Source organism: Heptranchias perlo, chromosome 2 (genome assembly GCF_035084215.1).
Source record: "Heptranchias perlo isolate sHepPer1 chromosome 2, sHepPer1.hap1, whole genome shotgun sequence".
NCBI lineage: Eukaryota > Metazoa > Chordata > Chondrichthyes > Hexanchiformes > Hexanchidae > Heptranchias > Heptranchias perlo.
In genome coordinates this window covers 111,871,317-111,888,634 of record NC_090326.1, presented here as the reverse complement: position 1 = coordinate 111,888,634, position 17,318 = coordinate 111,871,317, and the positions used below count along the sequence as shown (strand labels likewise).

Sequence of the window (17,318 nt, the reverse complement as noted above, 5' to 3'; positions counted from 1 at the left end):
GATTGATAGAACTGTTACTGCTGCCCTCAGTGGTGAAATTATGTGGTCTTCAAAAGCTGAGGCAGCAAGTTCATAAAAGTTTACACTCATTGATCTTGTGCTAGGTGGACTAAATAAAGCTGTGGCTGTAATTTTTTTTTTGCTTGTGTATATATTTTAATCAATTGGAGGGTGTTCCCTTGGACTGCATTTTCATAATCATTACCTTTTTAAGCCCACATTATACATCTCTTTTATGAACACTTTTTCCTTCACTGTCTGTTCGTTCCTTTTTGCTGTCTATCGTTTGAGGCTTGGATTTTAAATGGTGTATCTACTTGTTCTGAGTGCCGCAAGTATTTCTGAATGTGAGAGTATTATGTGTCTCCACGTTGTAATGGAATGATTAGTTTGTTACCTTAATTAGCACTAAATAGCTTAGCAATTGTGTTATTAATTAGTCACCTTTTCAACTCTTTGTAAACTTGTGCATCTGCAGTATTCATAGAAATGTTCAGGACCAGACAAGACTATTGCAGTCTGCCTAGCTGGTCTCACAGTTCAAAAACTATTATTTCTCATGATGTGATATTATTTCTCACACCACTCTTACCTATTCTCTGCCAAATATCTATCCGTGTCCCCCTTAGAAATTGCCAAAATTATCTGCCCCCACTGCCTTCCCTGGAAGTCTGCTCCATATATTGGCCACCCTCTATGTAAGGTAGTCAAACTTAAACTGTCTGTTCACCTTCCCTCTTCTGAGTTTGCATCTGTATCCCTGTGTAGGAACCAATGGAAGATTGAATCATCCTCAGAAATGTAAGATCATTATCACAGACTTTGGGCAAATGTTCTATTCCTTTGCTTGAATTTCAGAGATGCATCCAAGCAGGAAGATGCCTCTTGGTGCAAACTGCATGGGTCTTTAATATTTTTGATATATATTAGATATCTGACTGGATGAAATGTTAGGATTGGGGGATTTTCTGCTGAGGACGGGAAGAGGAGAGAAGAGAATAAATTTCTAGCATAACCAGATACCAGTGTATTTTTGTTGTGATTCAAAATGAACATAACTATTAAAATCTAAGATTAAATTATGACATTTTTAACATTCTGTACAAATGAATGCTGAAGATTCTAACTTGGGGAAGCTAATATTATTACTGATGTGGGAGAAAAATACCTGTAAGCAGGAATTTTCCCCCTGTAAACTCTGTAAGCAGGAGTTTTCCCCCCGTATACTCTGTAAGCAGGAGTTCTCCCCCTGTATACTCTGTAAGCAGGAATTGTCCCCCCGTATACTCTGTAAGCAGGAATTGTCCCCCCCGTATACTCTGTAAGCAGGAATTGTCCCCCCCGTATACTCTGTAAGCAGGAATTTTCCCCCCGTATACTCTGTAAGCAGGAATTGTCCCCCCCGTATACTCTGTAAGCAGGAATTTTCCCCCCGTATACTCTGTAAGCAGGAATTGTCCCCCCCGTATACTCTGTAAGCAGGAATTGTCCCCCCGTATACTCTGTAAGCAGGAATTGTCCCCCCTGTATACTCTGTAAGCAGGAATTGTCCCCCCGTATACTCTGTAAGCAGGAATTGTCCCCCCTGTATACTCTGTAAGCAGGAATTTTCCCCCCGTATACTCTGTAAGCAGGAATTGTCCCCCCGTATACTCTGTAAGCAGGAATTGTCCCCCCTGTATACTCTGTAAGCAGGAATTTTCCCCCCTGTATACTCTGTAAGCAGGAATTGTCCCCCCCGTATACTCTGTAAGCAGGAATTGTCCCCCCGTATACTCTGTAAGCAGGAATTGTCCCCCCCGTATACTCTGTAAGCAGGAATTTTCCCCCCGTATACTCTGTAAGCAGGAATTGTCCCCCCCGTATACTCTGTAAGCAGGAATTGTCCCCCCGTATACTCTGTAAGCAGGAATTGTCCCCCCTGTATACTCTGTAAGCAGGAATTTTCCCCCCTGTATACTCTAAGCAGGAATTTTCCCCCCGTATACTCTGTAAGCAGGAATTTTCCCCCCTGTATACTCTGTAAGCAGGAGTTCTCCCCCCGTATACTCTAAGTAGGAATTTTCCCCCCTGTATACTCTGTAAGCAGGAATTGTCCCCCCTGTATACTCTGTAAGCAGGAGTTGTCCCCCCGTATACTCTAAGCAGGAATTTCCGCCCCCCCCCCCGTATACTCTGTAAGCAGGAATTTTCCCCCCTGTATACTCTAAGTAGGAATTGTCCCCTCTGTATACTCTGTAAGCAGGAATTTTCCCCCCGTATACTCTGTAAGCAGGAATTTTCCCCCCTGTATACTCTGTAAGCAGGAATTGTCCCCCCTGTATACTCTAAGCAGGAATTGTCCCCCCGTATACTCTGTAAGCAGGAGTTGTCCCCCCGTATACTCTAAGCAGGAATTTCCGCCCCCCCCCCCGTATACTCTGTAAGCAGGAATTTTCCCCCCTGTATACTCTGTAAGCAGGAATTGTCCCCCCGTATACTCTGTAAGCAGGAACATTCCCCCGTGTACAGTGTTAGCTGGAACTTTCCCCTGAATAGACTGTAAGCAGGAACTTTCTCCCTATATACACTGTAAACTGGAACTTTCTCCCTGTGTACATTGTAAGCTAGAACTTTCTCCCTGCATAGATGTTAAGTAGGAACTTTCTGCTTGAATACACTAAGCTGGAAATCTCCCCCCCCACCCCCCCAATACACTGTAATCAAGAACTTTCCCCTGTTTACACTGTAAGCAAGAACTTTCTGCCATAGGATGCAGGGCAGCAATTATTTCTGGGAGTGCACTGCTGAGGAGCTAAGCCTGTCTGGTGTATGAACTCTGAGAGGAAGGGAATGGAAGAATACTTGTTTGAACAGGTGGAAGGTAGTGAAAAAAGTGTATCTGATCAATTGGGTTAGAGAGGGAGAAGAGTGCCAGCTTGAATTGATGAGGGTGATTATTTGTTTATTTTCCATCAATACAAGTGAAGGAATATTGTGTGTACTGACTGCTTATGTCACAAAGTCATTTGTCCACAAAAAGCAGGACAAATCCAATCCGACCAATAACCGCCCCATCAGTCCACTCAATCGTCAGCAAAGTGATGGAAGGTGTCGTCGACAGTGCTATCAAGTGGCACTTACTCATCAATAATCTGCTGACCGATGCTCAGTTTGGGTTTGGCCAGGACCACTGGACTCCAGACCTCATTACAGCCTTGGTCCAAACATGGACAAAAGAGCTGAATTCCAGAGGTGAGGTGGGAGTGACTGCACTTGACATCAAGGCAGCATTTGACTGAGTGTAGCACCAAGGAGCCCTAGTAAAATTGAAGTCAACGGGAATCGGGGAAAACTCTCCAGTGGCTGGAGTCGTAACTAGCGCGAAGGAAGATGGTAGTGGTTGTTGGAGGCCAATCGTCTCAGCCCCAGAACATTGCTGCAGGAGTTCCTCAGGGCAGTGTCCTAGGCCCAACCATCTTCAGCTGCTTCATCAATAACTTTCCCTCCATCATACGGTCAGAAATGGGGATGTTCGCTGACAATTGCACAGTTTTCAGCTCCATTCGCAACCCCTCAGATAATGAAGCAGTTCGTGCCCGCATGCAGCAAGACCTGGACAACATCCAGGCTTGGGCTGATAAGTGGCAAGTAACATTCGTGCCAGACAAGTGCCAGGCAATGACCATCTCCAACAAGAGAGAGTCTAACCACTTCCCCTTGACATTCAATGGCATTGCTATCACCGAATCCCCCACCGTCAACATCTTGGATGAGTGCAGCTCCAACAACACTCAAGAAGCTCAGGACACTTGTCTGGCACGAATGTTACTTACCACTTATCAGCCCAAGCCTGGATGTTGTCCAGGTCTTGCTGCATGTGGGCACGGACTGCTTCATTATCTGAGGGGTTGTGAATGGAGCTGAACACTGTGCAATCATCAGCGAACATCCCCATTTCTGACCTTATGATGGAGGGAATGTCACCGCTTGATTAGTACTCCATCCACCACGTTAAACATTCACTTCCTTCAACACCGGCGCACCGAAGCTGCAGTGTGTACCATCCACAGGATGCACTGCAGCAACTGGCCAAGGCTTCTTCAACAGCACTTCCCAAACCCGCGACCTCTACCACCTAGAAGGACAAGGGCAGCAGGCACATGGGAACACCACCACCTGCATGTTCCCCTCCAAGTCACACACCATCCTGACTTGGAAATATATCGCTGTTCCTTCATTGTCACTGCGTCAAAATCCTGGAACTCCCTACCTAACAGCACTGTGGGAGAACCTTCACCACACGGACTGCAGCGGTTCAAGAAGGCATCTCACCACCACCTTCTCAAGGGCAATTAGGGATGGGCAATAAATGCTGGTCTTGCCAGTGACGTCCACATCCCATGAACGAATTTTTTTTTAAAAAGTCCATGTCACTACCACATGTCAGAGCTATTCTTCAGTTGTCAGCTTTTGGGGGCCTGTGTTAGTTTTTTGAAGCTGTTGAGCAGCTATTGCCATTTTCCTAGGTATGTTATTGCAATTTCAAGTATTACTAAAAATCTGAATAGCTTATTTACACTTTCTAGCTAGAAGTTTACTGTACAGAAGGAGGCCTATGCTGGCTAGAGGACTCCAAAACTAATCCCATAATCCTGTATCTTCCTCTGCTTTAAATATTTGTCCATCCTTAAAAGATGCGACAGTCTCTGCCTTAACCACTCCCTGCAGCAAAGCACTTCCACATACCATCTGTCTAAAGAAATGTCTCCTAACTTCTCTCCTCACTTTCTTGGGGACCATTTTAAATTGTTGATTCCCTGTCACTGACTCTCTAAACAGGGGAAGCAGACTTTCTCCATATATTCTATCAAAACCCTTCATAATTTAAAAAATCTTTATTAAATCTTCTCTTGACCATTTCTGCTCCTTTGGAAATAATCCTAGTATCTCACATCCATCGCCATGACTGTAGTTTGCCATCCATAGCACCAGCCTGATGAATCCACGCTGTACGCTGTTAATGGCTTTAATATTTTCTGTAATGGGGTGCCCCAAAACTGCACTAAGTATTCTAAATGTAAAAAGCTGTTGGCTTTTAAAATAGCTTTATCTACCTGCACTTGCACTTTCAGGAAATTATGTATTTGAACACCTAAGTCTCTGTTCAACCACATCCTTTCATTGAGTGTATTCTCTTATTCCTTATTTATCCTCTCATGTATCCACATTTAAATTGCATCTGCCACCTGTCTACCCATTCCACTAAACTGTCCTTATCTTCCTTAAGTCTTTTACTGGGACGTTTTACTATGTTAATGGTGCTATATAAAGGCAAGTTGTTGTTGTTTTACAGTCCTCCTCAGTTTGCCAAACCTCCTACATTTGTGTCATTCACAAATTTCAAGATTGAGTTCCCTATGCCCAAATCCAAATTATCTCCTATAACCCAGTACTGCCTCATGTGGTACACCACTTCCAACCCATCTCCAGTCTAAGCAACAGACATATAGTGACCACCCACTCTCTTTCGTGTCCGTCAACTGACTTTGTGTCCATGCTGCTTCATTTTCTTATGCCATACGCCTGATTTTACATACCCAGTGCCTGTAGCACGGCTTCATTTAAAGGGATTTTTGACTTTTCTACCATTATTTAGTGTATTATCTGCTTTCTTTGGCAGAGAACGAGCTTTAGCTGAGGAGTGTCTCAGGCACCCATGGTTGGTACATGAACGTGATGAAACAGAATTTGTCACTGAAACCTCAAGCGACACTCTTGAATCTACAGTTCCAGAAGAATCAGAAAAGCAAAGCCAAGAAACGGAGGAGCTCATTGTCATGGCATCATACACATTAGGACAGTGCAGACAGTCTGAGAAAGAAAACCTAAAAACTGACCAAAAGGCCATCTCCAAACGCTTCAAATTTGAAGAGCCCTTCAACACCCTACAGGAGATTCAAGGGGAGTTTATCTATTGAATTATGGGATGGAAACACTCTGACTTTACAGAGTATTTTTTTTAAATAATGGACTCTGACAGAACAATTGTTTTGTGAGCCTCTATTCCCTCTGCAGATATTCAAGTAGGAACAGTTTAATGTCTTAATGCCAAGAACTGTTATGCCATGCTTCTGGAATCAATGTGTGAACAATGCTCAAACTTAAGCCAAGCAGAGAGTAGTAAGGGGTGGTGATATCTGAAGTAGATTCCTTCAGTACACAGTTCAGAGCTGATATTTGTTTCACAAAAGATGGCTGGCTGTGCATTATTGGGGAATTATCAGTTTTATTTGCACAATGAGCTGGGGAAAAAGCTCTTTGGTTCTGAATTTATCCTTTAAGCCATTGTACTGTCAGCAATAAATTTAAAATGTGCAGTACTTGTGAATAATGCACTTTGATATTTAGTTTAGAATCTGAAAATACCTGTTCCCCCAACAAATTATAGCATCCTCTGTTCACAAATAATGCACATGTTTGAGTTTATTATTGCTATCTGGAATTATTCACAACATTCCTTTTTTATGCATGTATGAATTATACAAGTCAAAATTTGGTTTTCTCTATGGCTTTTGTCATACTTGATTTATTTCACCATTTTTGAATAATTATATTGTATTTGCATATGTATTTTTGATGTTGTTCTTGTGAGTATTTTTGTGATCAGAAACAACTGCATAAGATTCCCAGAATGGGGTTAACCCGTTCAGTAAAACTGCTGCACAATGGACAGTGAGATGTTACTCCTTTTGTGCCTTACAGATTAGAAATGTATATAGTATTCATTATGCAAAGGACTGCAAAATTAATTTAGTTAAATGTACAGGAATTCTTTTTTTAATATTGATAACCTGGTTAACTTTTTGTACCAGTAAACACATTCTGTTGGCTTTCTGACTAGTTAAAAAGCTACTATAAAATGTCATTTTTGTAAATCCATTTATAATACGATTATTTAAAATTGAATGCTGTGGGACAATTATCCATATTGGAGTGTGCAGTCAATAGAATAGAGGACTGTATTTTGTTGCAATGTGCGACAGTCACTACACCGTGGCTTGTTTCACGGGATTAGGACTAATGTTTTGTAATTGAAAAACAGAACCAAGTTCTGGACAGCAGCTGGTGTTCATTCAGGTGCTGTATTCAGTTTTTACACCAATTCGTAATTCTGTGGCACAAAAGTGTGAATCTTTGCAGGATAAAATCTCCCCTTTTTTTAATTAACTCAGGGATCCCTGAATGTTGCCACATGTTTTAATTATAACTGTTCTTACCAAGTAAATTTAAAAAAAAAAGTAATCTTAGTCTTGTATCTTAAATTTATCTTGCAGTTTTCTTTGGTTTCTTCCCCCCCCAAATAAATTACTGCACAATGTCATGCAAATGTTAACCTTTTGAAAGAAAGCAACTCCATCCAGTTGACATAAAGGCCCCCTTTAAGTCCTAATGGGGGCTATTAGATGAAAATAATGCTTAAAGTTGTTTCTAGGCTTTGAAGTGGGTATCGGGATTTTTTTCTTCACCCAATCTGCAGGATTCACCTGCAAATGGTGCTAAATGGAATACAATCTCAGCTAAAAAAGCAGTCCTGTAGCTACTGAAATGATAGTTCTCTTTGTTTCTGTATTTAAAAGGTTAGCCAGTGCTCTTGATGTAAATTTCCCTCGGGTGAGTTTGAGGTAGCCATGTTTTCATAATTCTTTTGTAAAATTTACCTTGCTCTAAATGATCTTAAGCTGAACTTGAGAGTGTTGTCTTTGCTTTTAGGACTATACTGTAAAATTAACAACTGCTAGCCAGTGCTTTTACCTGTGATACTGTGTATACCTTATTCCACTAGGGAAAAAAGACAACAGTTTTTGTATCCTTTATTATAAAGATGTACATAATTCCTTTAATAAACATATCTGGATGCTTGCTTATTGTTTTTGTACTCAAGTATCATTGCTGAGTAAATGACAAAACTTCAAGTTTTAGAGGGATTGGGACTTAATATAAAGTCAGGTACATAAATTGCATGTGGTTTCTAACATTCCTACAAACCAGAAAGTATGACTTGTACGTTAGTGCAATGATTTGGCTATAGCCTAAAAAGTATAAGTTATCCAATAATATGTATTTTATGAGCAGTGGTGTTTACTAACTCAAGCTAATACATAATTCTTTAAAACAAATGCCACTGCATTATCCACATCTACATCTGGTTAAATGCACGATTGTAATTTCCTCCTTTGTTCAATTCCACATCTAAATAGGTGTTATCGTATGGGGAAAACATTGGAGCACTGTCCGTTTTTAAAAACTTATGCTTGCGTCAGGTACTTCTTGATTTTAACACAGAATAGCCTTCTAGACAGTGCATTCGTTCCATCCTCCAATTTTCCTTCTTTTCCCCCAAGATTTTATTTATTCAAGTCAACGAAATGAAAATTGAGACGTATAAACGGGCGGTTGAACCAATATTGCCTATTTTACACTATCACCCAAAGTCAAAATTACACCCCCACCCCCTCCGCTTCACTCTAGCTGGTGTGTACTTACCATCCTGTAGCATTCTATCAAGGTTTCTACCCTGGATCCTCTGACTCAGCTTGGCATAGGATTGATGCTAGTACCTTCCCACCAGGCGTGTTTTAAATATAACCCAACTCCAATGACTACAGCTAATGCACAATTTCCAACCCTGCAAAGTTCGTGTGAAGTTGAAAGGCTTGTATCTCAACTCAATTTGCCTCAACCAAAACAAAACCATGAGCAGCAGATCTTCAGTTCCAGATGAAAAAGTGCATCAGTTTCAGGTTGATCTTTCTCAGGAGTGACCTACAGAGGATTCACCAGAAAACCTAGTATCAAGGTTCACACAACCTCCAGTTCCAAAGTTGCTTTGAAGCTAACAAACATCAGAATCTCCAAGGTGACTAAAATATCAAATTATTTTACCATCACACTTTCACAATTGTAACTGTCAGCCAAGCAATATCTAGAAGTCAGCTGACATCATGTCCTCTATCTTTTCAACCATATCTCAACATCAATCAGGACAGAGACGGTCCACTTGATCAGCAATCCGAACACTGGATTCTATCAATCCTGCGTGTACTATGGCTGTAATATCTACAGGATGCACTAAAGAAACTCACCAACTTAACTTTGATAGCACTTTCCAGCCTTGTGACCTCTACTGAGAAGGACAAAAGTAGCAACGTCAATGTCGCCAAGTTCAACACCATCCTGACATTCCCTCTGTAATACCATTGTGGGAGCACCATCACAACAAGGACTGCAGCAGTTCAAGGAGAACGTTCACCACTACCTTCTCAGGGCAACTAGGATGGACTTACCAGAGTTGCCTACCTCATGAGAAATTTTTTTAAATGGTGAAATTATTTAATCTGGCTCCACTAATATCAGATTATAATTACTTTGGCTGGAACAGTTAATGCTCAGACACTGCTCAAGTTGACTCAGGTGGATGGGTCTCTTCCTCAAGAATAAGAGCCACTGTGCTGCTATATGGAGCAACTTAATGTGCTTTCACTGAGCACTAACATCTTAATTTGGCAGCACAGGCTAACAAATGCTTCTGTAGTGCTGTGGTCCAAGCTGATCTGCACAAGTGAGTATTCAGAATCCTATTTCAAGAATCTATAGGGTGTTTTTATTTGGAGTTGAATGAATGTTAGATTATCTATATAGGTTCGATAAATCTCATTCTACAAGTGTAGTTCACTGCCACATGCAGAGGTCCCACCCTTTTTCTTCTTTTTGCATGTGATGCTGCCTGAAACTTTATTAAATTTGGATTTGTTCTTATTTACTCATATTTCTGCTACCCCTCCAGCCAAGAACTGAGGATATAGCTCACAACAAGGCATTATTAATGTTGACAGGAATAATGCCTGATAAAAGCAAGCCAAAGATCTTAGATTCCTGATGTTTGGGGCCTGTAGGTTGAAAACAATTTCCTATTTGTAAGCTGATCTACAGGTCAGCAATCTGACATTCTCTGCAAGTGCATATTGTTAAGATGTGTATTCTTTGCATTCACTCAATGTTAACACCAAGTAGTAAGGAGACACACTAACACCTTCATTCTACCCATTTTATTAATGTCATCAGATATTTGTACAGCTCATCCTTGTGTACTGCTGAAGCAATCTTATTTTCACAGTATATGTGTAATTATGAATCAGAGTTTAACCTATAGCTGGGTTTACTGATTAAGATAACCCCAGCACTTAACAAGAATTATCATCTGCTGCTCGAAGGGTGTATGCTTACGGCTTGGGGGCACAGGACAAGATCTAACCTTACATTAAACTGACTTTGAAACCATGGTCTTCACATAGTTCTTGTTCTAAAATTGTTGGTTGAATCATGATTTGGTAAAATCATGTAAGCTTAAGCTCCACCAATCAATTAAAAGATGATGCTGGTTTTTTTTTAAATTGCATCAGGATTTGAATTGCAGCCTGAAAAATGTTTTAGGAAAAGGCAACTGTGTGACCTCAGGACCGTGCAGGTTTGATGTTGTTCAGAAGCCTTTACACATGTTATCATCATTGGTTGTCTTCATCCTTGATCGAGGGGTAAACTGAAACTTGCTGGCCATCCAACAATTGCAACACAGCTTCTTGTAGAAACCATCTAACAAAAAACAAAAACAGCAGAGATAAAGTTGGTAACAGACAATTGTTCAACAAAATTCCTTTCTTTCCCAATTTCCTCTCAAGTGACTTTTGTTGGGTCACAGGTGCTGTCAATCCCTCATCCTTCTTTATGAATGAGTCTTGACAATGAGTGAATGTGTGTCAGCAGGCTTCTCCTCGGTGAAGGGTCACCACAGACATGTTCACCCGACATCTCACGTGCATACTTTCTGGGGGGGTCACTGACTAGGGACAAGGAGTAGGAATCTGACTAACTTTTCCCTTTCCTACCCAGGAGCACTGAGGTCAGTACTTAAAACTGCCTTGGCTGAAATCAGCTAACTCAGTAGAGTCGGGTTTAAACCTGGAACCTCTGGCTCAGTGTCATACAGTGCATGCAGTGTTGAGAAAAATAGTCATAGACTGAAATTAAATGATATTTTGAAATAACATTTTGAAAAAATTCTTGTCAAGACAAGAACTGAAATATGGACAGGAAAAACTAAATTTTTGTACACAGTTTTTTCAAGACAAGTCAAGGTGCAGATACCTTGTGGTCTACTTATCCAACAAGCCCTCAAGTTAACTGATGTTTGGTCCAAAACAATTTTCTTTGTCTGATTCTTTTTGAAAATCTTGTCTGCACAAAGTGCAAAGCTATTTAGTCTAACACAGTTAAGCTCTTCAGCCACACAGTAAAAATAATAATTTCTGGTAGTTTGTACAAAATCTAGTTTAATTAAACTATATATAAAGTGGCATACAAAGATTTGACCAGAAATATTTTAGACACATTTAGATTCCCATTGATTCCCATTCCTGACACTTTATTCAATAAAACACATTCAAATCTCAGTCAAATCTAATTTAACCCAATCTACATCACACCCAAATTAATTCCTACTGAATGCTTCTAGTGACTGGTCACCATTATAAGCCACATGTTTCTTTTTCCCCAAACTATCATATCACAGGATTCCACATTTATTTCATTTCTCTGTTACATCACACCTTTAGGTTGTTGCTATGCTGTGATTGTTCTCATCCTGACACAGAAGTCAGATTTACTGCAGCATGGGGTGATCTTGTAGTGTTTTTTCTTAAGTGCTACATAACACCCATAATGACTGTTTAAAATTATACTGCCTCCTCTAATCCCTTTCAAGTTGTTGCTCACTGATTCTTCAGCAATTATCAAGCAGAAGAAAACAAAGACAGTAGAGGAGGTACAGTAAATCACAGCCCATGGTCGCACTGAAATACAATGCTGCAGAACTCCATCACCCCTTCCCTCACCACGGCGGTGTAATGAACCAGTATACCTCAGGTTCTCCACTCACTCTGTGCCAAGGGGAGTAGAACAAATTTCTTAAATCCAGCTTTAGTAATGTTAAACAATTCTGCCAACTGACACCCTTCTTGGATACAGCTAATATCTTCCTTGAAATCAATCATTTATGTCTTCCAGGGCAATTCGAGGAAGCCAGGATAATTCAATGTGTACAAATATGGATTGAAGTTGAAGTCTAAAATATTCATGTTCAGATTTTTTCAAACATCATAACACTTGTAAACTGAACAAAAATGAACACTTATTTATAACCTCAAGCTGATTTTTTAAAAGACAATTCAGCATTCAATGAGTTGGAAACATGCATATCGGTTACCTTTTCTGTACACTGTCTCTGACAGAATAGGTGTGGAGATATCCGGCTGATTTTGTTCCATATACTGGGATTTTGATCTGTAATCCAATGTCGCACAACTATTTAGTAGAGTAGGTTTATCTGGATTCCATAGACTGGCATGCATTTATTCTAATTATATATCCCGAATTATATATCCCCTCTCACCCCATTCATTATTCTTTAAAGGGAATGTGTATTAGGTAACATTTAGGATTATGTGACAATTCAATAAAGAGCAATAGCTATGCATTTTATGGTGTATCTCAGTCCCCCCTTATTACCATGGTTTATACTTTAAAACTGCTGCAAAGAGACAGCATGGGGAGACTTTGAGGTATATTTCCCTCTATTTGCTAATGTTAGTTAAAAAAACATTCATAATGGGGAAACCCACTTTTACTCACACCGACCTTTTTGCTAACACTCATGTAGATGTCCCCTAATACAACACCATCAATGGAAACAGGGAAACTCTGGGTAAGATGAAAGTTTGAATCAAGGTATATGAAAACTATACATGGTAGAAGAAAACTGCTTCATGGAATACCTGCTCCACATACAAAGAACCTACAATTCAGGTGCAAAAGCAGAGCTAAGCAAAGAAATAATAAATTAATACTGTACCCTTGCACTTATTCCATCCGCACGGTTGCTCCTGTCAGTGAGTTTGATATTTCGGACCTGCAGAGGAGGAGCTCCAAGGGCGTCAAGTGCTCTGTCATGTTTGTTGAGTTCTTCGATTGCCAACTTGTAGTATTCTGACTTGGCAAAATTTTCTATAAAACCAAATATTCATAAGATAAATCTGCACCAAATCCACACTCTAGTTTAGCATAAACACTGTATTGAGCACCAAAATCATTCAGGAAATCAAGTGTAATTATCTCATGATTTCAGCCACTTGTAGTTCAAATGTTACTTGTCCTTTTTTTATTTATCTTTTCTTTTGTTGCTTTGCTAGAACTTTCCAGGCTTCACTTATTTTATATATATTTTTTAACTACTGTTGAACATCCCTTCATTTTGTGTTCCAGCTGTTAACATTTTTTGCCAAGATTAAATATCAATCACTTACTGTAATCACTTGGCTAATCTTTTAATGAACTGTTGCTTCCAGCTTTTAATTGGAATTTTTTGAGACCTTTATAATTCTTTTATAATCACCTTTAAAATATACATCTTTTTGGTAGGTTTTAACCACTCATATTTAATAAAATGCAAAGATCTGAATCATCATGCCAAAAAACATGGACTCCATGCAAACGCTTTGAAAAACAGCTCGATTGTATCAATATCTTTAGGGTACAGTAGCCTAGTGGTTATGGAACTAGACAGCAACCCAGAGTTCAAATCTCACCATGGCAAGTTGTGAAACTGAATTTAATAAATCTGGTAATTTATGGGCTGGCATCAAAAAAATCAAACACTTCTCACCACGATGGACGTCTCGGCATTCTACACCAGTATCCCCCACGATGACGGCATCGCTGCGACAGCATCAATACTCAACACCAACAACAGCCAATCTCCAGACGCCATCCTACAACTCATCCGCTTCATCCTGGATCACAATGTCTTCACCTTCAATAACCAGTTCTTTACCCAAACACACGGAACAGCCATGGGGACCAAATTCGCACCCCAATACGCCAACATTTTCATGCACAAGTTCGAGCGGGACTTCTTCACTGCACAGGACCTCCAACCAACGCTATACACCAGATACATCGACGACATTTTCTTTCTATGGACCCACGGCGAAGAATCACTAAAGAGACTACACGATAACATTAACAAGTTCCATCCCACCATCAATCTCACCATGGACTACTCCTCAGAATCAGTTTCTTTCTTGGACACACGAATCTCCATCAAAGACGGGCACCTCAGCACCTCACTCTACCGCAAGCCCACGGACAACCTCACGATACTCCACTTTTCCAGCTTCCACCCTAACCACGTCAAAGAGGCCATCCCCTATGGACAGGCCCTGCGAATACACAGGGTCTGCTCAGACGAGGAGGAACGCGATGGACACCTACAGACGCTGAAAGACGCCCTAGTAAGAACGGGATATGACGCTCGACTCATCGATCGACAGTTCCGACGGGCCACAGCGAAAAATCGCATAGACCTCCTCAGAAGACTAACACGGGATGCAACCAACAGAGTACCCTTCGTCGTCCAGTACTTCCCCGGAGCGGAGAAACTACGCCATGTTCTCCGCAGCCTTCAACATGTCATCAGTGACGACGAACACCTCGCTATGGCCATCCCCACACCTCCACTACTCGCCTTTAAACAGCCACCCAACCTCAAACAGACCATCGTTTGCAGCAAATTACCCAGCTTTCAGGAGAACAGCGTCCACGACACCACACAATCCTGCCACGGTAACCTCTGCAAGACATGCCAGATCATCGACACAGATACCACCATCACACGAGAGGACACCACCCACCAGGTGCATGGTTCATACTCCTATGACTCGGCCAATGTTGTCTACCTCATACGTTGCAGGAAAGGATGCCCCGGAGCATGGTACATTGGCGAGACCATGCAAACGCTGCGACAACGGATGAACGGACACCGTGCAACAATCGCCAGACAGGAGGGTTCCCTCCCAGTCGGGGAACACTTCAGCAGTCAAGGACATTCAGCCACCGACCTTCGGGTAAGCGTACTCCAAGGCGGCCTTCGAGACACTAGACAACGCAAAATCGTCGAGCAGAAATTAATAGCCAAGTTCCGCACCCATGAGGACGGCCTCAACCGGGATCTTGGGTTCATGTCACGCTACACGTTACCCCACCAGCGAACAAATGTTATCTGTTTTTAATATAACGGGTCAATTGCTGTCTTTTCCTTCTGGATGTTTCTATGTTTCTGCCTCTCTCGCTCTGTTTTTTGAATTGGCATCTCCACATCATCTGTTTTTTTAGATCTGGCCGTTTGTATATTCGGTTGCCCTGTAGATAACACCTATCTGTCTGAACACTTTGGTTGCCTTGGCAACGGGCAGTTGAAAAGACTATCTGTAATCACCAGGCATTGTTCTGTGATTTATAAATGCGATAGGTTCGAGGATTTCATTTCCACATTCACCTGAGGAAGGAGGAAGCCTCCGAAAGCTTGTGGATTTTAAAATAAAATTGTTGGACTATAACTTGGTGTGGTAAAATTGTTTACAATCAAAAAAAGTGACCATGAAAGTTGCCAGATTGTAGAAAAAACCCAACTGGTTCACTAACGTCCATCAGGGAGAGATCTGATACTCCTACCTGATCTGGCCTACAAGCAACTCTAGTCTATTGACTCTTAATGCCTTCAGGACAACTAGAGATAGGCACCAAATACTGTCTCGTCAGTGTCACCCACATCCCAACAACTAAGAAAAAAAAATCCTTGCCTGCAAGGAGTGCAGGAGGGTAGAGAGCACCACCTGGTTTTCAGGTGGCAGAGGGGGGCCTTCTTCAGCACAGCATGATACAGGTCCTCATGAAAAGCTGCCCAGGGAAATGGGAGGAAGTGGCCACTTCTGTCTATGCCACCTCCCCTGCTCTACACAAATGGAAGCAGTAAGAGGTTTAATGATCTAACCTGATTAGCCAAGGTCACCATGACCTTTCATTAATGCAGTGAATTAAGCATGCACAGCACTTACAATTACCTCCCCCTCACACTGTCTTAAAGTACTTTCAAACCTTACCATTAATACCCGTGAGGCCCTTTCTAACCCCAGCTTTCATTCACATCCTTACATGCACTTAGCCCACGAGAATCCTCTCATCTAATGTAGCTGACTTTTGCATGTATACATCTTCAGTCCCACTATGGATTGCATCTGGCACTTGGTTATTACTACATGGCATCACCAAGTTTCAGTCAATGCCAGGATGTCTGTACAATCATCCACAGTAAGGCTGCGGATGCCAAGGGCCATCTGAACAGGAGGCCATTTAGCCACTTGAGCCCGTTCTACCATTGCATTAGATCATGGCTGATCTGTAGCTCAACTCCATTTACCCTCATTTGTACCATATCCCTTAATACCCTTACCTAATAAAAATCTATCGATCTCAGTTTTGAAAATTTCAATTGACCCAGCATCCACAGCCTTTTGGGGGAGTGAATTCCAGATTTCCACTACCCTCTGTGTGAAAAGTTGCTTCTTGATTTCACTCCTAAATGGCCTGGCTCTAATTTTAAAATTGTGCACCCTTGTTCTGGATTCCTCCTCCAGTGTGTTGTGAGTGAGCAGACATTTTGGAAGAAAACGCAGAGAGGAGGTGGAATGGTAGTGGGAAGGATGAGTGGGACGGGAAGGAAATTTGTGAGGTTAGCTCCCAATAAGCGCCACTACAGTCCATGGTATAAAAGTCCAATATTATATTGTATTGGCCAGTAACAGACACAGAGTGGCAGGCTATGTTTCAGATATACACGGTTGTCAATCTTCAGGCTGCACATTAACAGTATTGAATTCCCTGATCCCAGGAGGTGTGCAAGAGCAATCTAGGATTAATTTTCCAGCTAATTTGCTCCATTAGAAATCCATCTATTGTGCTCACCATGACGACACAGTTGAAATCAATAACTGGACACTTGGGCAAATTGTGAATATGATCCTGCATTCTATCACTCCAAAATACATCATCTGGCAGTCAAAGAAGCCGTGCCATATGACACTTTTACCAATCTATAAGACAGCAAAGATCCTGGGCTTTAATACCAGTTCTCAGTGACACAACAATTACAGATGTTAGCAGAAAGAACATTACCACAAACACAGCATCACAATAAGCTGAAGAGATAATTGCCCTGACCACAACAAGAAGTTTGGTTTCCAGGCAGTTCCATTCTCTACAATCTATTTCTGGTCATTTTTAAATAGGATGTGGTAGGGGCGGGGCGGAGGGGGTTGAAGTAAATAAATTTACTGATGGACAGCGCATGTGACTAGTACAGTATTTGTCTACTGGATACTTACTGCATG

At 41.3% G+C, this 17,318-nt stretch overlaps 2 protein-coding genes across 4 annotated transcripts in view; one reads left to right on the top strand and one right to left on the bottom strand.

Annotated features, from left to right (window-relative positions):
- stk17a (serine/threonine kinase 17a) overlaps positions 1-7,902 on the top strand; it is a 92,451-nt gene extending 84,549 nt beyond the window's left edge. For both annotated transcript variants that reach the window (XM_068005839.1, XM_068005829.1), the window contains one exon: positions 5,663-7,902. In XM_068005839.1, coding sequence (XP_067861940.1) covers positions 5,663-5,960 — 298 coding nt within the window. In that variant the 3' untranslated portion in view covers positions 5,961-7,902. The remainder of the gene's footprint in view (positions 1-5,662) is intronic.
- Positions 7,903-10,073: 2,171 nt separating this feature from the next.
- coa1 (cytochrome C oxidase assembly factor 1) overlaps positions 10,074-17,318 on the bottom strand; it is an 80,728-nt gene continuing 73,483 nt past the window's right edge. For both annotated transcript variants that reach the window (XM_068005807.1, XM_068005816.1), the window contains 3 exons: positions 12,947-13,098; positions 12,302-12,378; positions 10,074-10,632 (listed from right to left, as the gene is read on the bottom strand). In XM_068005807.1, the coding sequence (XP_067861908.1) occupies positions 10,545-10,632; positions 12,302-12,378; positions 12,947-13,098 (317 nt within the window). In that variant the 3' untranslated portion in view covers positions 10,074-10,544. The remainder of the gene's footprint in view (positions 10,633-12,301; positions 12,379-12,946; positions 13,099-17,318) is intronic.